This window comes from Mastomys coucha, unplaced genomic scaffold (genome assembly GCF_008632895.1).
Source record: "Mastomys coucha isolate ucsf_1 unplaced genomic scaffold, UCSF_Mcou_1 pScaffold15, whole genome shotgun sequence".
In the NCBI taxonomy this organism is placed as follows: Eukaryota; Metazoa; Chordata; class Mammalia; order Rodentia; family Muridae; genus Mastomys; species Mastomys coucha.
In genome coordinates this window covers 5,969,806-5,993,854 of record NW_022196897.1, presented here as the reverse complement: position 1 = coordinate 5,993,854, position 24,049 = coordinate 5,969,806, and the positions used below count along the sequence as shown (strand labels likewise).

The following is a 24,049-nucleotide window of genomic DNA, read 5'->3' as shown; positions in this document are numbered from 1 at the left end:
GTCCACAGTGAGAGATAAGTGAACTTCAACTTAAAGATCAACACTGGATACTTACTATGTATGTAATAGCATGGCTACTGAAAACAATAAACTAAACTATATGACACTCTTAAGACTGTGAGATAGCTCAGTGGGTAAGGGGAAGGCCACCAAGCCTGATGACTTGAGTTCCATTCCTGTGACTCACACAGTGGAAGGAGAAGTGACTTTTCCAAGTCATGCTGACTCTCACATGTGTGCTATTTCATATGTGTGGATAAAGCTATATAAGGAAACATTTTTGAAAAGTGATTTTGCCTCTCCAAAAGCAACCATTTAGGAATATTAGCTACTTGTAAAATAAGCAAGAACAAAAAAGCTGAAGATACATCAACATTATAGGGCACCAATAAACAAGCCTCCAACACTAAAATTTAAGTTCTTTCCATGGAACTTCTATTTCTGAGACACAGTTTTTAAAAGGTTAACAAGGCGTGCGGAAAAGTAATCGCAAGGAGAAAGACAGTTTATTGTGAAGAAGCTCCCTGCCAGCAGGAGAGACCTGCATACAGCAGGGGACAGGGGGGGAGGGAAGACGAGTGCAAGGAGGTCACACTCAGCCTGTCGGCCCTCTTTTTCCTCTGCTGTCATCTCTGTTCTATAATTTGCTAGCAGAAAGACCTTTTCAGTCCGAGTTCTTAAGAGATTCAACTCTCCTGTTCTTTTTGCTGTTTAAGACAGTTTCTTTCTCCTTGGCTGTCCTGGAACTCACTCTGCAGACCAGGCTGCTTCTGCCTTCTGAGAGCAGGGATTAAAGGTGTGGACAGCCACTGCCCAGGCAGATCCAACTATTATTAGAAATAATTTTTGAAACAAGGGGCCCCTGCTGCTGTGCCAAGGGTTTCATATTTATTCTTGATAGTTTCAAATTAAGAGAATGGCATTTTCTTCCACCTTCAGCCAGTAAGCCTATTATATAAACATCAAAACAAAAGGCAGTACTGTACAATGACTGACCTGCCTAATGGCCTATTGTAAACTAGGAAAGACTATTTTTTTAAAAATAGTTATTTATTTAGGAAGCTGAGGCAGGAGAATTACAAGTTTGAGGCTACATAGGAAGATCTTGCCTCAAAAAGAAGAATACCAAGCCCAGCCTGGTCTACAGAGTGAGTTCCAGGACAGCCAGGGCTACACCCTGCCTCAAAAAAACAAAGACAAAAACAAACAAACAAACAAAAAAGAGTAAATTTTCAAAAGACAAAGTGTAATTATTAATTTTGCTGGATAGAAAGGTAGGAAGGTACTTATGTTCTGTACACGAATGCTTGTAAACTGCCCCGGGTTGGTTTCTATAGGACGTATCATTTTAAGGTAAAAAGCATGAGTCAGGAGCATCAGAGAGTTCAAGGCCAGCCTAAGTAACAAATCAAAGATTAAAAATAAACTGATCAATTACTGAAGTAAACCTTACTTTTAAATAACTGCCTAAGATTTAAAAAAAAAAAATGCTTCATGAACTTAATATATTAAACAGCTATAAAAAACACAAGCAACTACCTCCGGCAGTATTCAAATTCAAGACAAATAAATAAAACAGTATTTCCTAAACACACTAGGCTATCATTTAAAAAAAAAAAATCTTAAGATCAAACTTCTATTTCTGGTTTAATCTACCTACTTAAAGCTTATCTTTTCTATTTTAAGGTTCTGGTTAACGGTGACCCTGGGCTTAGTGTAAAGCCATTCGCTATACAGAGGGAGAGATGCGTCTTAGGCGAACCAGAAGACTTAGGAGGGACAAGAATTTGCTGCCGTGCCTGTCATATCTGGTTTCCCGTGAATTTGGATAAGATAAATTGTCAACTTCATACCAATACTAATTTGGGCAAATTTCCAATAGTGAAAATAATTCCCAAAAAAACATTAGATAGCATAAGTGCTCTGCTGTAAGTAATACTCCACCCACAGACTCTATTATAATATAGCAATACTGCTGAGTACAGGGTCACATCTGTAATCTCAACACTACCAAGATGGGATAGTATTCAAACACTGCAGACCACCCTGGGCTAGACAGAGTTTTAAGCTTCAGGGCTATATGGCAGGACTGTCTCAAAAAAAAAAAAATGTTAAGAATTAAAATGCTTCATGATATATATTAAAATTAAGAATACATGTTTGGCTAGAGAGGTTTTTTTTGTAAGGCAACCTGAATGAATCAAGCTTTATCTATCCTTCACAATGATTCAAACTTCAAACTTTGAAACATGCTCTGAGAACAAACCCCACTTCTGAGTCAGCTAGCATCAGTGATGCTTTAACGCCCAGAGGATGAGCCGAAAGCAAGTGTGAGCGACTCTCTGGTCCCCGAGCAGGCCGACCACTGAGGCTGTCAGGCTCAATGGCATCACTCTCCATTACTCAATGCCCCAAACTGCTCCCTAATTGTTACAAGCTTAATGTGTTCCAAATACATTAGGCTAATACTGAAATGTATCACAACTGAGTCTCCAAAAAACAGTAGGAAGATTAAAGTGCAGTTAAACCATTACTGAACACTTTTGATGGCACAGAGAATTGGGCAGAATAACTAATTCTGAATAGGTTTCCTAATTAGTTAATGTCTAATCAATGTTATCACTTATCTTTTAGGGAGAAAATAGTGGAATCTGAAGGGCAATATGAAAAGTTAATGGCACTCCTAAAATAACTCATTTATGTCCTTTACATATGATCAAATTAGAAAGAACACAGCATTTCCACATAATATTTTACCTTGTGTAAGGGTAAAGATTACATTTAAGAGTACTGTATTCCTAATAGCCTATGTGCTGAATATTTATAACAATTATTTGTAAAAGAAAAATTATTTTAAAAACAAGTACAATATATCAAATAAGCTGAGGTCTAATACTTTGGGTTATGAAGGAGTTTTTATGAAGGAGACATTACAAATGTCTCTTTCTAACGAAGAGCACAAACCAACCACTGCTGTGCCTTTAATGTCTATCACTGGCTGCTGTGCCTTCTTCATCCCTTCCTGGGTGACAATCTCTAAGGCATCCCAATAAAGGCTGTTGATTTACCTGCACAAGCATCAGAAAGAGGAAGAATGACCCCTAAACTTCTGTTCTAAGCTCCAACTTAGCCACTAAACTTCTGACTCTGTTAAATTATGGCGGGAAGGACTGGCCAAACATCATTTACATTTCTATTCTCTATGCACATTTTTAAGTATCTGTCTGCTGAAGGGAGTTGGGGTGGGGGTGGGGGGGAATGCACACACCTGTATGGGGGGGGACAGGTGTTTTATCTTATTTTCTTTTTGGTAGTGCTGGTGAGTGAACTCTGGCCCTTGCACATGCTAAGATTCTTAATGTTCTTGCACAGTTGGTTTTTTTTTTCTAAAGATGTATTTTATTTATATGAGAGCACTGTAGCTTAGCTGTCTTCAGACACACCAGAAGAGGGCATCAGATCCCAATTCAGGTGGTTGTGAGCCACCATGTAGTTGCTGGGAACTGAACTGAGGACCTTTGGAAGAGCAGTCAGTGCTCTTAACCCACTGGGCTATCTCTCCATGTCTCTTGCACAGTTCTTAATAACTATGACAAGACATCTAGAATCATATTTTAAATACTGATAACTTTCACTGTCTACCTTTTATCATTGCTCTGTTTTAAATCATATGTAATTAAAAGACCAAAGTATAAGTAACTACCTACATACAACAGATTGTACATGAAGTAGACTAAGAATTACCTAAAGATTAAGCTGAAATAATGCTGCCACAAAATAGAGAGAAGGGGACACAATGACCATTTTTCAGTGTTTCTCACAAGTCTGTCAAACTTTCTGTCTCTTTTCCCTGTTTATAACATCTCACACTCAACACCGTTGCTATGGTCTCAGGCATCTAAACGGAAGCAGATCTGCCTCAGCTCAACTGAGAGGTCAACGTGCCTCAGTCGCCTGGAGACTGGCAGCTGCTACAGCAGTGAGTAAGCCAGACCAAACAGGCTTCAGCTTCAAGGCAGAAACATGGACACAGACTTCTCAGCATGTAGCATGCGAATCAAACTGTGTCTGTGTGTATGTTCATGAGATCCATCTTATTCAAGCATGGAAAAGGGATAAATAAAATAAAGAATGTAGCTGGCCCGAATCCTGGGTTAGTTCTAACTAGTGAATTTCTCCTTCTTGCCCTACATTTCCCTTCACTACCACTTCTCCCATGTACCACACTCCCTGATACAAGCCCAAAACACACCAACATAATGAATAAGAAATGAGGCTCTACTTAATTCAGCCTGGAACTAACAACAATAATTACAACAGTTTTATAAAACCAGAAAAGCAAGTACACACTGAAAATGTTCATGTGACCCTTGGTCCAAGGGTCCAACTACCCTCTAGCCAGTCTTTTACAGCTCACTCACTCTCCCTGGCCCAGCCCCATGACTTCCCTCACCCTGCTTGTCTAGTGAGATAACCTAAAGAAAACCCTTTTAAAGTCACAAGATAGCCTCTTTCACCAAACAGTCAGTTGTCATGTCCAAAGATGGCACAATGAACCACACCACTGACTTTCTACTAATCTACTGTTCACTCTAATATCTGGGATAGCATTATTTATTCATAAACATACACATCATGCTACTCTAACAGTGTATAATACAGCTTACAGAAACTACCAAGAAAATGCATATGTATTCTAAAGTCCTATATTACTTGAAACTGTGCTCAAGTTTGTACTGATTTAGTCTTTAAAAAAAAAAACTGGCGCGGAGGCCCAAACCTAGGCCTTCACACAGGCTAGGCAATGGCCCTGCCCATACAGCAACTTATGAATGCATGCTAGACAAACTAGTGATTTAAAACCTACAGCAAGTTTTCTAAAATTTTCAAGTATTTCTTATTAGAGCTTTGAAAATATGAAAATAAGATAGTACGGAGTTAAGTGGGCTGGGTGTGGTAGCACAAACGTACAAAACCTTAAAGCCTGGCCAATGAACACACACAATCAGTTTGAGGGCAGGGCTGCTGCTTTAAAACACTAGGGGAAGAGGGGGTGCTGCATAGGATGGCTCAATTGGCAAAGGCACTTTAGTCCTATGACAGGCATTTCCCTCCTTACCCACAAAATCTCCACAAAATCTGTAAAGTAGAGAAGAAGAAAGATAACTCCACAAGTTGTCTCTCACCTAAACATGCACACTGGTTTGTGCGCACATACATTAAAGACAAATACACACATCCACTCACACAAATAACTCAAAGTGTGTATGTCTCTGTGTGTGTGTATGTGTGTGTGTGTGTGTGTGTGTGTGTGTGTGTGTGTGTGTGTAATTTAGGACTCTTGAACTATTATTGCCGTTTGAGTTGTCTGTTTATATGGCTTTCCAAAACATGTAATTATTTGTCTTATTAGTAAGATACAAGAGGGGGATGGAGAGATGACTCAGTAGTTAAGAGCACTGACTGTTCTTCCAGAGGTCCTGAGTTCAATTCCCAGTAACTACATGGTGGCTCACAACCATCCTTAATGAGATCCAATGTCCTCTTCTGGTGCGTCTGAAGACAGCTACAGTGTACTCATATAAATAAAATAAAAATAAGATACAAGAATATGGTTTTTCCTATTTGTCTCTTGTCTTTGCAACATTCCTATTGCCAGACCTAGCAGAGCTGACCAATGTCAGTTTCTCAAAAGTCTAAAAAGCAGGCCACTAGTGCAAGACCTATTTAGCCCAAAGAATGAGTTCAAAGAGCCTGGGGCAACTCAGTTGAGTCCCCATCTTAAAGTAACTTTCTTTAAAAAAAAAAGAAAAACTGAGGGCTGAGTAAGATGCAGATCAGTGGTGGGACACTGAATTTAAGAACTGGAAAATAAACTAAAAATCCTATAAACAAGGCTGCATATCAACCTACAGATCAGATTGTAGCACAAAGGAGAGAAAAGTAATCAAATGTTTATTTGTGAACACTTATCTCCCATGAGAAAAAGAAAAGACAGAAAGAAAGAAAAAAAAGGAAAGAAAGGAAGGAAGGAAAGAAGGAAGAAAAACTTGCAGTCTATAAAGGCATCATTCATCTTTTAAAAATATATATTTGAGGAGAAGAGTCATTTTACATTTGGGGATTTTTAAATACTCGCTTTTATTATTATTATTTTATTATGTGTATTATGGGTGGGTGTGTGCACATGAGTGCTGATGCCAACTGAGGCCAGAAGAATCCAACTGCCTTGGAGCTGGATTTACAGGTGCATATGAGCCAGCAGATGTGGGTGCTGACAACTGACTCAGGTTCTCCACAAGAATAGTGCATGCTCTAAAACAAAATGAGCCATTCTTCCAGCCAGAAGTCATGTATTCTTCTACATCCTCTCCTAGGTTAATTAAAATGATTTTGACAAAAGGTTTCCAAATACTATATGTGCAGTTTTAAATGGTCTTTAAAAAAAAAAAAAAAAAAAGCCCACAAAAGCCCTAAACTGACTCCTCCTTTTTCCTGTATTCCTGACCTTTTGTTGGAGAGAATGTCTCCAATAGCTAAGGCTGCCTCTGAGCTATAACATACCTGAGTGGTAGCAGCAGCAGAAGTCACAGATGACGCAGCTGAGGGCGAGAGAGCCCCGACCTGTTGCAGATGCCCAGATGCCTGCTGTGGTGCGTGGGAGCTAGACACAGGAGTGCTAGACCCTGAGCCAGACACCACGTTTGGGAAGGGGACAGCTACATCATTGCTGTTATAAATACCTGCAATCAAAGAAATTTTATTTAAGCATCTTATAATTTAGCAGTCAATTTGGTCTGACAAGATTTCTCCTTGATCCCTTCCCTACTAGTAAATTTTAATTAGTGTTTAAAAACTATGTTAAAAAAAACTAACACTAGCTTTCCATAAAGCATTTGTTTAGAGAAGAACCTATGTCATTTTTTACTTAGCAAGTATTTTTGTTAAACAAGTGAACAGTTAAGCATTGTTGGCATTTCTAAGAGCAACCAAAGGCCTCCATAATGAAGCAACTGAAGGCTATGTTTTTAAAACCAGAATGCTTAGAACCCTAGAAATCATGACCAAGAAGCTAGAAAAAGGAAAGAAAATTTGCTCTAGAAAGATTACAATGTATGAAATGATAGGACTAATTTTGATTCCACTAATAAAAGGCCTTCATGCATTACAGCTGCAAGAACAGCTATCAAGAAGCAGGCACAGGACTGTCACACGTTTCTAAGTAAACAGGGCGTGGAAGACCAGGTAGCAGCCACTTTCCAATTCTGAAAACATGGAGGACAAGAAAATGATGACAACTTAGTAAAGACTTTATTTTTTCATTGTTCTGTCAGGTAAAGCCACAAGGAAAAAGGAAATGAGGATGTATATGGTATTCCATCTAGAAGAGTTAGGAAGAGAAGCAGGAGACAGGTCTGGCTCCTGCACGTATGTATACAGGTATGTATGTATGTATGTATGTATGTATCTGTCTGTCACACACACCCACACATACACATGCACACGTACACATGCACTATATCTCTACGAAGTAATAATAATTAGTAAATTATGTTGGCTTATCAGTGGGATTTATGTAGTTCTAAAGAACAAAAATATTGATTCATGTTTATAAAAATACCTACCACCTCCTTCAAACAGAAAAATAGAGAAGTAGGACATTTTAAAGGCTTTACTTTAAAATATCATTTTTGAATAAACAGTTTCTAGAGAAAAAAATGATATATTCATTCTGCAAATATATGAGAACTCACTGTTTCTCAGAGATTATTCTAAACCTTGGGTAGCATTATTCAAGATATATGGTCTCTGCTTTCAAGAAACTTGGCAGAAATAAGAATTACAGTGACCCATGAAAGACACTGGAGACTGTCCTGGGTAGGGTGGGGCGAATGCACACAAAGAGTAGCTATCTCCCTTCCCTGAAATGAACAGCACCTCCACAGCAGGTGTCTAAGAGCACTACTCAATCCAGAAGGATGGGGTGTGGGAGAAACTGGCAAAGAGCAAGAATGTGTAGGCACCACCTACAGACCTGTGCAATACATACAGCAAGAAAACCAATGCCCAGCAACAGTAAGAATGTTATTCCATGGACAGGAGTAATTCAGTGACTGGTGTCAATCCTGGGATCATGGAAAGCACAGCCCACTAGCAGCAGGCTGCAGTAACTGAGAGCTGATGAACAGAAACCCAGTCAACACTGCAAAGTTCATGGTACTTGGTGACGAATTAGAGCTGAAAAAAGCGCACAGTCCTCAATAGTTCTTAAGCACAAGTAAGTGGGGTGAAAGATCCCTGAAGCCAGAACAGCAAGGGTAAAGAGTATTTGGTTTCTACGTACAGCTAACAGGTTTCACATCCAAGCAAACATAAATGTAAAGAAAGTGACACCTCGTCCCAGTCACAATGGTATCATTAAGGAAACAGATGACAACAAATTCTGACAAGGATGGGAAAGAGAACACTTACTTATTGGTGATAGAAAGGTAAACTTGTGTCATTACGGAAATCACTGTAGAGATTTCTAAAAAACAAACTAAGAAAACTATCTGGTGATCTACCTATACTATACAACCACTTTGGAATATATTACAGTAACAGGACTCTAAGTCAGCATACCATAGAGACACATACTCCATCATCTATGTTCATAGCTGCTCCATCCAAAAAGCCAAGAAAGTAATAAGCCCAGACATTCATTAACAAATGAATGGATAAAGAAAATGTGATACACATATACATAAGGAATTGATTTGGGCAGTGGGGTTTGAGACAGGGTTTCTCTGTGTAGCCTTGAAATTTACTGAGCGTCCTGGACACTGTGTCACTCTATAGACAGGATGCATTCAAACACAGAAATCCACCTGCCTTCCTCTCCAGGGTGGTAGAAATAATAAAGGTTTGCACTACCATTGCCCAGCAACACACACAAAAAAATTTATAGCTAGCCACAAAAGAGGGGGTGGGGGTGGAATCAAGATTGTAGAAACATTGATGTAACTGGGTATCATAATATTAAAAAAAAATAAGCTAAACTCAGAAATACTGCATATTTCCTCTTATGGGGAACTTAGATCTAAAGATGTGTGTGTACATGTATGAAAAAAATGGAAATTAAGTAGGAAACAAGCTTAATCAGAATTAGTAGAGACCATTTCCTACTACAATTGTGAATCACAAGATGATTATCACGATCTTGGAGACTCCTGCACAATCTAGACATGACAGGTGAGCACAGAGCCCAGGTGTCCTCACCTTCCCCAGCAGGGGACCTACCAGCTAAAGCATTGTTACACAAGCCTAATAACTTGAGCTTAATCCCCAAAACCCATCAAAGAAAAATGAAAAAACTGACCCCACAAAGTTGTATTCTGACCTTCACACCTATGCTGGTGACATTTACATGCACAATCGAAGGGGCACGTTTAAGTAAATCTTTAAAAACCAGCATGCACAAATCTTGTGAACTCTGAAACTGACTTTCTGCTGTCCTGTGCCATGGATGACAGTTTTAAGTAGTGAATATTTAAAAAGCACAATTTTTGTCCAGAAAACTAAATTTTTAGGTTCTATTTGAAAATGGAACACTTAAACTGGGTGAAGTGGTGATGTACCATTTAATCCCAGTCTGTAGGAGGCTGAGACAGGTGATTCTCTAAATTCGCGGTCAGCCTGCTCTACATATGAGGCCCAGGACAACCACAACAATACAAAGAAACTGTCTTGGGGTGAAAAAAAAACCAAACAGCAGAGCAAAACAAAACAAAAGCAAAAGCAAATAAAAACCAACATAGGATCTATTAAAAGTAGCTGGTAATCTTGTGAAATGCTGACAATCTAGCTAGCTATAGACAGGAGACAGGGTGTTCTTACTTTAACCCCCCAGAGTTTCTATTATCACATACTGTGTGGCTCACTCATACCCATCTTGTCCATAACAATAATACAGGGTTTTCCTACACATGAAGACAATGGTCAAAACCAAAAAACAAAAATTACAACACCTAGGGATTTCTCAGAATGATCAAGGGAAGAGGACCACAGAAAAAAACCTTATGGAGCATTATTCAAAAGACAGATGTACGAAAATAACAAAAGACAAAAAAAAGAAAAAGAAAAAAGAAAGAAAGCAAAGAGATCTTATTCAAGAAACCCCAGAAGAAAGCGTCAAACACATCTACCAATGATCATTAAAAGCCAGAATAAAAAGTCAGTAAAGTGTAACGACAAACCATGGACCAACATTTCACAAATTGAGAGGCTTGGGAGATGAACCCATCAGTAAAGTGGTTGCCATACAAACACGACAATTTGAGTCCAATCCCCAGAGCCCATGTAAAGGCCAAGTACCATGTAATCCCAGCAGTAGGGAAGTGTGGAGTGAGCAGTCAGTCTAGCCAAATCTCAGGGCCCTGGGTCCTGTCTCCAAAAACAGGGTGTAAACGGACTGAGGAAGATACCCAACGTTAGGCACGAATGTTCATAGACAGACAGACACACACACACACACAAAAACATGACATAAGGGTTTGGTCATGTTAAACAGAAAAAAAACAGCACTTTCAGCAAAGTGAATATTTATAAACAAAAGATGACTGAGAAAAAGGCATTTATGCATGTGTGCTGCAGTGCATGCATGTGTGCCATGTGTGCAGGAGTCAAAGAAGGTTAAAGAAGGTGCTAGATTCCTTGGACCCCAAGTTACAGGTGGTTGTAAGATGCCACGTGAGTGCTAGGAACTGAACACCGGCTTTCTGCAAGGGCAGAAGTGTTCTTAACGTCAGACACTTGGCTGGAGCCTATAATACTGAATGTGGAGTATTCCAGTTTATTCAACAAATGTTAGCTTTCCATAACAAAATATACAAAACAGCAAAAAGAATTTTACCTTACTATTATCACAGTAAGCATTTATAATCTAGTAGAGCTAGGCACAGTGATGTCTATAGTCACACAGAGGTAGGGGTAGAAGGATTTAAATTCAAGATGAGTCTAAGCTTCGGAGTAAAATTATGCCTCCAAAAATGGGGGGAGATGAGGGATGACATGAAAATAAAAAAGCACTGTGCAAAACTTTAAAGGCTCAGAGTTGATGAAATGCTTGCACTACTTTTCCAAGTATATTAAAAATATAAAATGCTGACTGGCTAGACCTTCGCAGATTTTGCTTACTTATATGTTTGTTGAGTGTGCATGCTCTGGCTAGTATGTACAGGCCAAAAGTCAATACTATATAGTGCTCCACCTTTTTGTGAGACACTCTTTCACAGAGTATAGAGCTCCCTGATTCAACATTACTAGCTGCCAGCAACCCTAGAATCCTCTCTATGCTTCCCCAGCACCGGGATTCCAATGCCTGCTGCCATCATGTCTTGAGTTTTACTCGAGTACCAGGGATCTGACTGAGGTGGGTCCAGCATATACTTTACCAATTGCCTTAGCCCTAACAGCTTACAAATTCTGAAGGTGAAAATACACCACACACATAATAGTCAATGCTCAGATCTGAAAGACTAAAGTTAGGAGGTACATACTGAAATCCAAACAGTACATGTTCTTTTTAAGGACAAACTTCTGGCTGAGATAAAAATTGAGTCTGATGTTCTCAGCTAAATGATCACAATCAAAATTAATCAAGTGTTCTGGGTCTCCATATTACTATACAAAAAGCTACCTTAATTTGAAATGCCCATTTAAAGGTTTTAGAAATGTCAACTCATAGGATCACCCAAAGGACAGCTACAGGGATTTTAGCATTTTAAGTGCTAATTTAAAATTTCTAGGTTAAATAAGCAGTATTACTACTCTCATCCACCAATGCCCTTGCCAACTATGAAAGCCAAAATTACCATTCAGCCATATGTAACAATAATCACTAAAGTATAATACTGAGAAGCAAAAGTATGGTGGATAAAGTCCTCTAGTCTTCAAAGTTAAATCATTTTGCTATCGCATTAGGATGTTTATATAGATTACCAAAACCAAGTGTAAGCTATTAGTCCTGCTTTGGAGCCATTTGTGAAACTGGTTTTTGTTATAAAATGCTGCAAAATATTCCTTTCATGGGAATAAAAATTACAGGGAGATGTCTACTTTCCACTCGCAACCTGACATAAACACTTGAGTAAGAACTTCAAAATCTTCTGTATCTACCTTTTTTATTTAAAAAGAAAATAGAGGTGTGTGAGGGGGGGCGAGGGGGAGATGCCTTAGAAGAGTACTTGCTGTCCTTGTAGCAGACCTGGGTTCAATTCCCAACGCAAACTTAATGGCTCACAACTACCTATGACTCCAGTTCCCGATAATCTGATGCCTTCTTTTAACATCCGCAGGCACCAGGAATCCACTTGTTGTGTATATGTACATGGCAAGAATAACACATAAAACAAGTACTCAGCAAGAGCATTCCTCTGGCCCCTCCACCACCACTGTTCTCTGTTGAATATCATTTTCTTTCCATCTTTTTTTACAAGTTTTACAGTTTTTTATCTAAATCAAACTAACATTCATTGAGTTCAATGAAACTGAATCCTACATCACACAAGCTCTAGGAAAGAACTCTGAAGATCAGGAAGAGAACAGAAATGATAATGCAGCAAGATACGTGGATGGCAGTGACATATTGACCCACAATCTTTTTTTTTTCTTTTGGTTTTTCGAGACAGGCTTTCTCTATGTAGCACTGGCTGTCCTGGAACTCAGAAATCCGCCTGCCTCTGCTTCCCAAGTGCTGGGATTAAAGGCATGTGCCACCACTGCCTGGCCCAGTCTTAGGAAGCAGAGAGCGCAGGAAGCTGTCTATGGGTAGTCTGAGCCTTGAAACCACAGATGCTGTCCAGAGCTTAGGAGAACATTTTGAGAAATGGGGCACACTAACAGACTGTGTGGTAATGAGAGATCCCCAAACAAAACGTTCCAGAGGCTTTGGTTTTGTGACCTACTCTTGTGTTGAAGAGGTGGATGCTGCACTGTGTGCTCGGCCACACAAGGTTGATGGGGCATGTGGTGGAACCAAAGAGAGCTGTTTTTCTAAAAAAGATTCTGTAAAGCCTGGTGCCCATTAAATGGTGAAGAAAATTTTTGTTGGTAGTATTAAAGATGGTATAGAAGAATATAACCCAAGAGACTACTTTGAAAAGTATGGCAAGAATGAAACCATAGAAGTTATGGAAGACAGGCAGAGTGGGAAAAGAGAGGATTTGCTTTTGTAACTTTAGATGATGACGACACAGCTGATAAAATTGTTCAAAAATACCACACTATTAATGCGCATGATTGTGAAGTGAAAAAGGCCCTTTCTAAACAAGAGATGCAGTCTGCTGGATCACAGAGGTCATGGAGCTGGAGCTGGCAACTTTATGGGTCGTGGAGGAAACTTTGCTTGTGGAAGAAACATTGGTGGAAGAGGAGGCTACGTTGGTGAAGGTGGTGGCAGCAGAGGTAGTTATGGAGGTGGTGATGGTCGATAGAATGGACTGGGAGGCAATGGTGGCAACTATGGTGGTGGTCCTGGTCACACAGTAGAGGAGGTTATGGGGGTAGTAGACCGGGATATGGAAACAAGGATGGTAGACGTGTGGTGGAGGAAGATATGATAGTTACCATGAAGGAGGAAATTTTGTTGGAGGTAACTATGGTGGTGGCTATGGATCTGGTGATGGAAGTGGTTAGCTATGGTAGCAGAAGGTCTTAAAGTAAAACAAAAACAGGCTACACTTCTTAGCAAGAGAAAGCTAGAGATTATGTTGAGACCGTTATCCCAAATGCATTAGAGGAACTGTAAAAATCTGAAGGAATGATGATCCATAGTCAGAAAAGTCACTGCAGCTTAAACAGGAAGCCTTCTTGTTCAGGATCATCATAGCCTCATTTTGCAAGCAAGTGCAATGGAGTGTCAAATCAGACAGACATTCCTGAGACTTTTATCTGTTGTAGCTTTCTTTGTCTTTTTATTTTCATTACACCGGGTATACTGCCCTATAAATTGTGGTAGTAGTACCAGGAATAAAAAATGAAGGAATTTTTAACTTTGATAGGCAGGCAGGCAGGCAGGCAGGCAGGCAGGCAGGCAGACAGACAGACAGACAGACAGACACAAAAGAAAGATGGGAATATACCAAGATACAGGACGAACCACCTACCATGCACACACAAAGCTCATCACTGAATTACCTGTTCTTCAAAAAAAGGAGGAAAATGAAAAAAAGACAAACTTAACTTTGGGGTTGAGAAAACACAAGTTTTTTGTTTTGTTTTATTTTTTAAAGAGAAATAGCAACACATTCCATTAAAGTGGGGGGAGAGGTGTGCTGGGCCAGTAAGCAGCACCCCACCATGGCCTCTGCATCAATTCCTGCCCAGTTTGAATTCCTGTCCTGGCTAGCCTCCTTTGATGGTGGCCTACAATGTGGAAATGTTAACCCTTTCCTACCCAACTTGGTCACAGTGTTTTATCACAGCAATAGTGACTAATCCTAGGTAAAACAGATTCTTCAGAAAGGAAAGGTAGAGAAAGTCTGAGAATTTAATTTACTTTTCCATGCTGTAAAACAAATAAAGATCCAAAACCATTAAAAAAAAAGACCCTGTGAGCCCCCGCTGGGGCTGGAGGTGAAAGCCAGTAGATACAAATTAACTTCAGAACTATAACTGCAAACAGGAACCAGGATGAGCCTGGATGTGGCTTTCTTTCTAGAATCTCCTGATATACTCACTACTAAATATACTAGACTTCAGCCATGTCAAAGTCCAAACACAAAACAACAAAAGCAACCAATTGAACCAACTTATTTCATATGAATAAAGTAGAGGAGAAGAAAAGAAACAAAAGCTAAAGTGTGTTCATTAAGCTATTAAATGTGTAATCTGTAATAGCAGCAGTCGCATGAGAAAGCCAGGGGTAGATCAGAATTGGAGGGAGAGGCTCGGGGAAAAGAACAAGCATTCAAACTACACAGGCACAGGATAAAGTCAAGGACAAAACAGAAAACTGTGAAATGACTCAGAGCAAAACCGAACATTTTAAGAATTAGAGAAAATCTTGATGAAGAATAGCAAGAAATGGGTCTCTACATTACCTCATGTCTTATTCTGCAAGTTAATCATCAAAAAGGGAAAAAATTCATGTTAGAAAAAAGCTTATAAGATTTGATACTATGCAATGAAAAAAAGTCTCTATTATATTTGTCCTCAAAAAGCAAACAGCCTGACTTTGACAATGGGATGGGGTGAACAGGAAATAATGAACCTATTGTGGTGGCTCTTCTGAGTTGTCAACTTAAGTACATCTGGAATTAACCAAATGTACTGGCTGGTTTTGTGTGTCAACTTGACACAGGCTGAAGTTATCACAGAGAAGGGAGCTTCAGTTGGGGAAGTGCCTCCATGAGATCCAGCTGTGGGGCATTTTCTCAATTAGAGATCAAGAGGGTAGGACCCCTTGTGGGTGGTGCCATCCCTGGGCTGGAAGTCGTGGGTTCTATAAGAGAGTAAGGTGAGCAAGCCTGGAGAAGCAAGTCAGCAAGGAACATCTCTCCCTGGCCTCTGCATCAGCTCCTGCTTCCTGACCTGCTTGAGTTCCAGTCCTGACTTCCTTTGTGATAAACAGCAATGTGGAAGTAAGCTCAATAAACCCTTTCCTCCTCAACTTGCTTCTTGGTCATGATGTTTGTGCAGGAATAGAAACCCTGACTAAGACACCAAACCCACATGACTAATGCCTTCTCCTGCCATGAGGGTCATAGATAGACACCTGCCCCCCGAAACTGTAAGCAGTCCCCCAATTAAATGTTTTCTTTTATAAGTTGCCCTGGTCATGGTGTCTCTTCACAGTAATAGAATAACTAAAAGAATGGCTCATCAGATAAAAGTACTTGCTTCCAATCTCTAGAACCTAGGGTCTAGGAGAGACCCAGACCCACTACTTATGTGCCTCCTGGTGTGGGCAAATACACAACAGGCATAGATACATAAACGTGAAAATAATTAGAGAGCAGGGGACGAGCAGGATAATAAAATGTACATGGCATGAAAGCAGAAGAGGACTTGGGAGAGGGAGAGGAAACCACACAGCAAAGAACCAGGCCAGAGAATTGTGCAGGATAAGCAAGAGCACAAGATGTATGAAAATTTCACAATAAAATTCACTAAACAATAATTAAAAAAAAAACCTAGAGTGGGTATTTCGGAACTAAAGTGTCACATTGCACAGATGTTCTCACAGCTATTTCTTGTTTTCTGCTACAGTTTCCCACTTGCCAGTCTTCCCGTCAGCTCCAGGTGCTTGGGCCATCAAAACGCCTTCTCTGGATCTGAGACCCTTGCTCTACAAGTTCCCCTCCCTCTCAGCAGGAAGGCTTCACTACTCTAAGATAAAGGGGACACAGCACGGTTGTGTAAAGTGTGTAGTCCAGGTGCTGGAGAGGCTGGCCAAGAAAGACTAGTAACTAGAGTCTAGAAACCCAAGACCAGCCTGAGAAACTGTTAATTCTTGTCTTTATAAAAAAAATCCAAAGCAGGTTAAATAAAACTTAATCTGATGTCTTTGTCCTCTCTAGCAGAATTTTTCAATTACGAACAAGAGTTTGTCCCTCATCGCCACTGTATGAACTGGCTACAGTCCTCTTTCTGCACAAGTCTAACTGTTGTATGTTCTAAATGCTAGGGAATAGCCTTCCTTCCCCCAGCCCCAGAAACTGCTATTCAATTCACTGACAACTATAAGTGTATTTGTTTTTGTTTTCTGGAGAAGGCAGATAGGAGGTTGGCTGACTTTCATATTCCTCTTTGGGTCCCCATAATATCTGGCTATATTATCAACAAAATTCTATTTGGTTTCTGTCTTGATATTAAGTTTGTTCAATTCTTTTTTTTTTTTTTTTTTTTTTTTTTTTTTTTGAGACAGGGTTTCTCTGTGTAACCCTAGCTGTCCTGGAACTCACCCTGTAGACCAGGCTGGCCTCAAACTCAGAAATGCGCCTGCCTCTGCCTCCCAAGTGCTGGGATTAAAGGTGTGCACCACCACCGCCCGGCTAGTTTGTTCATTTTTATGGGCAATGATCAAAAGAGCGTTCCTATATAACTAGTCTACTATGCTTTTCCCAACTCAAAAATCAACTATTTGGATTTACTGATTTAGAAGTTAATGCTATTATTTTTCTTATGTTCTGAATCAAGTATCAGTTATCATAAGCACCTTGCATAGTCTGACTCCTGGGTAGTTTTATGTCAGCTTGACTAAAGACAGTCATTTAGAAAGAAAAAAACCTCAATTGAGAAAATGCTGCAGCCACAATGGACTTTGGGCAAGCCTATGGAGCATCTTCTTGATTGACGATTAATGTGAGAAGGACCAGCTTATAGCGGGTGGTACAACCCCTGGGTTAGTGCTCCTAGGTGCTCAGGAAGGGCAAGCCAGTAAGAAGGGCTCTGACAGGGTTTCTGCATTAGGTCCTGCCTCCAGTTTGTATCTTGAATACCTGCCCTGATTTTCCTGGATAATACCTTGGCATCTGAGAGTTGTAAGCTGAAATAAATCATCTCCTCCCAAAGTTACTCTTTGCTATGGTGTTTTACCAAACCACCCAGAAAATAACTAACGCAGACTCCATAGCCACACGTTAGTGGGGCTGACTACCTGTGCTAAATGTGTACCTAAGATTGGAAATGACAGACAGATTAGCTCTACGAAATAGATAACTGCTATAAGCAGACAGGTCAAATGCTATGTTCTCAGCACAGCTTATCCATCAAAGGTAAGTTTCCTTTTCTGTGAACTCTTTCCTATTGCAGATCACAAAATCTTAATGCTAGTTCTTCAAAATGCTATTAATAAACATATTTCTCTCATGGTTAGATTGCATCCCACCAAAGAAGGATACACTTATACTATGCATTTTACAAAAAAAAAAAAATTAATAATACTACATGGAAAGAACTTAATGTATATTTATCAAATGGAGCAGAGTCTTGAGTAAGAAGGTTCTGTATTTTCCAGATTCTTGTACTGATAAAGTGTTGTCGATGTGAAAAATAATGAGTTTAAGTACTGACACCACTCTCTGAGTCACAACACTTATTTCACTCCCTACTAATCTAGAAGAATTTAAGCTAAGGATCAATGATTTAAGGGTATTGTGTACCTTACAACATCTGATCCTTCCTTCTCGCAATACATATGCAGAAGGCATCATGAAGAAGGGAACAGACATAATGAGAATACAGTCAGACACAGAGCCCCCAACTATAATTCCAGCATTTGGAAAAGTAGAAGCTGGACTACTGATTATGGTGTCAAGGTCATCCTTAACTACACAGACTACATGAGACCCTATCAACAATGAGGAAGGGAGGTAGGGGGAGAGGAAGCAGAGGAGGAGAAGGAGGGGAAAATCCAAAAAGGATTATATGGAAAGAAGAGTAATGGAATGTTTAGATGAAAATACTATGAATAGCATTTCCATAGTTACAGACCAAGTACTTAATGTGGCTGAAATAAAAATGTCACTAAATATACAATGAACAAAACTAACACACACACACACATACACACACACACACACACACACACAAAGGAATTCTGAGTGACCTAAAACAAGAAGATCAAGTCAGTAACCGAATTTCCTCAACCTGATATAAGGTGCCATCTATGGAAAACAGCTAACAACATAATGGTGGACATCTAGAAGCCTCTCTGTAAATGGAGAACCATGACAAAGGGAGTGTGTGTGCTTCCCAATTCTGTCTTGCAGAGCTGGGAAGAAGAGACAAGACATTGCTTAAAGACAACAGTATTCCAGTTTTAAAGAGAAAAGATTCTAGGAACTGGCTATGTAACAGTGAGAAAAAAACACTACTACTCATCTTAAAGATTGGAATGCAAGTAAATAGAAAAAATGTCTTCCTGACATGAAAGTTTGCAACAGAAGAATGAGTGCATACTCATCCTATGAAAAAAGGAGCCGGGAACTTTCCATCAAAAACAAATACACACACCTGCAGTACATGTGTGCACACATTCACACCACAGGCAGGGAGGCAGGCAGGCAGGCAGGCAGGCACACCCTACATAGGAAGCACTTGCAGCACAGACCTGGTAACTGCTAACCTGCGATGCCCTCTCACCTCTACATACAGTGCCTCCCCATCACACACGTATACGTATACACAGACATGACAGTGTGTGCACACGCACACATATTTTTAAAGTAAAAATGGAGACAAAATGGTAAATGTCTACCATAGTATGGTTAACCTGACTTTAGGATTAACCAATAACACAACAAATCAAAAGTTACTCTATTGGTAGGCATTTTTTTTTAATCTGTAGGACTAAAAATACATTTTCAACAGAAAGAAAAAACCTACACTTGGAAAAAAGGAAAAGTCATCATAGACTAAAAAATCATTTCCTGGAAATCCATCTTTCACACATTTACAGTTTAAAAGGCTCATTCACATCTGTTCTCTGTAATGCAGTATGAAGGAAACACAAATAAGAATTTTCTCTCAACCTCACCTGCTAAAACCCACATTAATAATATTAATACTGGGAAGAAATATTTTCAAGGTCAGCAGGATGGCTCAGCAGGTAAGAGCACTCACTACCAAACTGGACAACTGATTTCATCTGGGGAACTTGTAGGAGAGAGAACGCACTCTTCAAAATGTACACACATGCACACTTACAAATAAAACGTAATTTTTTTAAAAAAAATTAATGCAAAAGGATTACAAAAAGTTGGAGAAACTAAAGAAATCTTCACACACTCTGCAATAATGACCATCATTATAATAACACTGTTAAAATGCAGAGTGACAGAATTTGCCTTATATGGTGACTTAGATTCCAAAGAAACAGAAGATGGGACTACACTGTGAAAACTGGTCCCCAAATAGACACAATTTCAAATACTTATTCACTACAAGAAATAAAGTATTAAAATAAAACTTTCTGAAAAAATAAAACTCACATTCTACAGTGTGGTTAAAAGCAAGTTTGTGTTGTTTTTAACTGTAATTCCTGTAATTACTAATACATTAAGAAAGATCTTGGGGCTGGCGAGATGGCTCAGCGGGTAAGAGCATTTACTTCTCTTCTGAAGGTCCTGAGTTCGGATCCCAGCAACCACATGGTGGCTCACAACCACCCGAAATGAGATCTGATGCCCTCTTCTGGTGTGTCTGAAGACAGCTACAGTGAATTACGCTGGAGAGAGCAGGGCTGGCAGAGGTCCTGAGTTCAATTCCCAGCAGTCACACACATGGCCATCTGTACAGCTACAGTGTACTCATACACATAAAATAAATTAAAAAAATAAAAGAAAAAAAAGAAAGATCTTGAAAGAAGTAGACTATATGCAAGCATAGAACTTTCAGAAACGTAGAGACAATAAATGCCAGACTGATGAACTTCACTGACTGATCACACTTCCAAAGGCAGGCTACAGAGTTTTTACTGACGTGCAGAACAATTAATTGGCTCATTGCAGCACTAGATATCATGGAATCAGTAGACCATGCTAACTTTCAATTGAGCTTTTTGATAACAGGCAATGTTTGTGATAAGTGAACCACCAGAGAAGAGCTAATAAAACTTACCATTGTGTATTGCATTCAGCAACTCTGAGAAGGCTTTTAAGTAAGGAAAAAAGGACGTCAGGTTAAGATCATTCTCAAACACACATAAGAAAAACACAGGCACAGAATGAATCAGCTTAACCAAACTTCAGTATAGACAGATCTATTGCTTCAATTATTAAAACTAAAAGCTTTGTGCATTATTCCATAGTATAGCTCCTTAAATAACATGTATTCATTTACTAACACATGGCCTAGTAACTGAGAGAATATGTTAGGTGCACTGTCACAATGGTGGCACTTTCTTTAGCTTAATATATTTTTGAAAATTGCTTTAAAAATGATATCAACACAGTAGTATCTCCTTAGTCATCTACATAGTATCTCTACAGGATATACTGACCAACCTTAAAGCACAATCAGAAGTTATAAAATAAAATCTCATTATGCCTTTTAACCCTAGCAAACTTTTATTTTCACCTTCTAAACTTTGATAAGTTTCAACACATACAGAAGTCCAAATATATAACTAATATATAAATACTGAAAAATCATATTTACATTAAGGCAAAATGGCACCCACATACTGAAAACAGCATGTCAACATGGGCAGAGGTCACAATTCTAAAACATAAGTACCATTGTAAAAAAACAATAATAGTTAAAATTTGCAGTATTTGACTATAATACAGATCTTAAACACAAGAAAAAGCAGTATATAAGAGGCATCTTTATAAGAGAAAAAAATCTATACAATTAAATCTAATGCATTTTGGAAAACAAAACTTAAGACCTTCCAAAGTATACACATTAATACATCAAAAAAGGTACTGAATTAAGAGCCAGAAAGCCCAGGTTACTAACCCAGCTGTACAACTTACTAGTTGTTGGACAAGCTCCATCATGGCGATACTGCATGGAAATTTCTGTGGATAAGGAAGAAAGGGAAATCAGGGAAGAAATTGCTATACACTTAAGGACAAAGAAAGACACAGGACAGAAAATAGGGGGAACTCATGGCAAAGTCCACTTCACAAGATAAAGCAGACCTGAAAAAAACAAAAATTATATTCTAGTATTTGGTATATAAGGGGTAAAAACATAGTTATCACAAATATTAATCAGGTAGTTCAAGAATACACATGTATATGCATAAAGAATAAGAAAAACATATAAGGCCTTACACATATCAAGTCCATTAGGAAGTGCCTGAGAATAAGTTGGAGAAAGCAAGCATCAATTTCTCTCTGCTCTGACTAGCTAGCAGAACTCCCTGGTTAACCTCCTCCACCCTGCAAGACTGTAACCTCAAAGTGTAAGCTGAAATCAGCTCCTTTCTCCCCTTAAATTGCTTTCTGACAGGACTATTTAGAAAGTTGATCACTAGCAATCTTTCACTTTAGCAGAAACTGTAAGCGTGTTGGAGCAGGGCGTGTGGTCCTGAGTTGTCTGTTTATTTCAAGACCTTGCCTCTATGACTAACTGCAAAGTATCTTTCCATAATCTACCTTTGTACTACTTATCACCACCACAGAATTGCAGCACTAAGACCAACCTCCAAGTATCTTATTTTACAAATAGTATTTTTATCAGCATTATATTAATGATTTTGAGGCTTCTGTTTTTTAAAAACAGGGAACTATGTATTTGGAAAAGGATACATTATACTGCAATAAATAATGCTAAACCATCAACCTCAGTGGTTAAAAGCACTTGCCACTCTTGTAGAAAGGACTTCAGTTCAGTTCCAGGCACTAAAGTGGCATAAATGGCATATGCAAACACATAACTGCAAACTGACACACATGAAATAAAAAATTAGGGGGAAGGACAAACAGGTAGTAAGTGCTCATAACCTAAAAGTTAATCTGCAAGAAATAACGAATCCAGATCGTACTATTAAATTAAGATGGACATGGTGGCACATCCCAGCACTCAAGGCAGCTGAGACAAAAAGATCTCTCTAGTTCCAGGAAAGCTTTGGCTAACACAAACAAAATCAAATAGACATAATCCTAATAATAATAACAACAGCAGCAATTGCCCTGCCCGGATTAAACAAAGTACCTGTAGGATTCTTAAGAAACCTTTTAGTGCTCTTAAACACAGAACATATTGTTAATATAGGTTGAATGAGGCAACTTGTTTTTGTCTTCCATTAAAAAAATTGAGAAATAATAATAAAGACCTTGAAATAGTCCAAAATGTCCCATTTCTTCACCCTGTATCTCACACTCAATAAACACGTCCAACCCCGTCAACAAAATCATCACCAGCTCCAACTGTGACTTCATTAGACTCATCCCTTAAAAAAACTTTCTTTTCTGCAAATATTGTTGAACAACTTTTTCTTCTTACTCCAAAGTATGACTCCATAGTCTTTTCCAACTCAATATAAACTTTACAAACACAATGACTTGTACTGCAGCCTAACTATAGGCACTTGAAGGGCACGTACAATTACACAGGATGATGCTACGGAGTGTATACACATGCATGATCTAGGCTCAGTGCTTACTACTCTGCTAACTCCACATTAAAAAGGCAATTTTCACATTACATTCAAAGCACTATGCTGTCAGTAGAGAAAGTAACAAACATGACCAACAGCACTTAACCTCACTAAACTACTGTAACAGCTGTCCATATCTAACCAGTGCTTCCAAAAATGTCACCATTACTAATTTCTCAAGCCATCATTAAAAATGACAGAGCCAGAGAAGGAAGGAAAGGAAAGGGAAGGGAAGGGATTACAGCACTTTTAACGCAGGGTCTCAACTGTATGGCCCTGAAGATGACCTAGAACTTCCTACATAGACCAGACTGGCCTTGAACATCTCCAACTGCCTCTGCCTGCCTAGTCCTGGAACGAAGGTAATGTGCCACCATTCCTGGCTTCTTCCTACTTCACTGGGGAGCAGAGGGAGGACTTCTAGATAATAAATGACTTCTAAACTTAAAATTTAGCCCAAAGGAAAAGTTAACTTTTTTTATATCAGAACAATGTTATATAATTTGTTTAAATTTGCTCATGCATTCCATTGGTTACAGATTACTGACTATTACATTATCTGTTGAATTTCATAACAAAATTGTTCTCAAATCAGGAATGTAGCTTCAGCACTTAGAGCTATAAATATTTTTATGTCTTTTTCTTCTCCTAGATATTAGGTAATACTTACTGCGTAAATGCTTACTGCAGTGCCTGGCACACACCAAGTACTCAGCAGCAGTTGCCGATGTACCAAGCTTCTACAAAAGCCTCTGCGCCCCCAACTTTATCAGAAGAAATTATTCTGCTCTAGTTATGAAGCTTGCATTAGAAGCATGGAAGATTACTTATCTGAGGTTTAAGTAAAATTGTTTTATTTTATAATTTTAGTAACTTTAATATAACATAAAAGTATTTGCATATTAACCTATCAGGTAATTTACTGATTTAAAACAATCATATCAAAAAAAAAAAAAA

At 38.9% G+C, this 24,049-nt stretch overlaps 1 protein-coding gene across 12 annotated transcripts in view; it reads right to left on the bottom strand.

Annotated features, from left to right (window-relative positions):
* Nucleotides 1-24,049, bottom strand: part of Mllt10 (MLLT10 histone lysine methyltransferase DOT1L cofactor) — a 140,836-nt gene that overhangs the window by 20,978 nt on the left and 95,809 nt on the right. For 10 of the 12 annotated variants that reach the window (XM_031369092.1, XM_031369093.1, XM_031369096.1 and 7 more), the window contains 3 exons: nt 21,462-21,506; nt 20,602-20,634; nt 6,565-6,743 (listed from right to left, as the gene is read on the bottom strand). In XM_031369092.1, the coding sequence (XP_031224952.1) occupies nt 6,565-6,743; nt 20,602-20,634; nt 21,462-21,506 (257 nt within the window). The remainder of the gene's footprint in view (nt 1-6,564; nt 6,744-20,601; nt 20,635-21,461; nt 21,507-24,049) is intronic. The other 2 variants (XM_031369094.1, XM_031369095.1) reach the window with 1 other exon arrangement.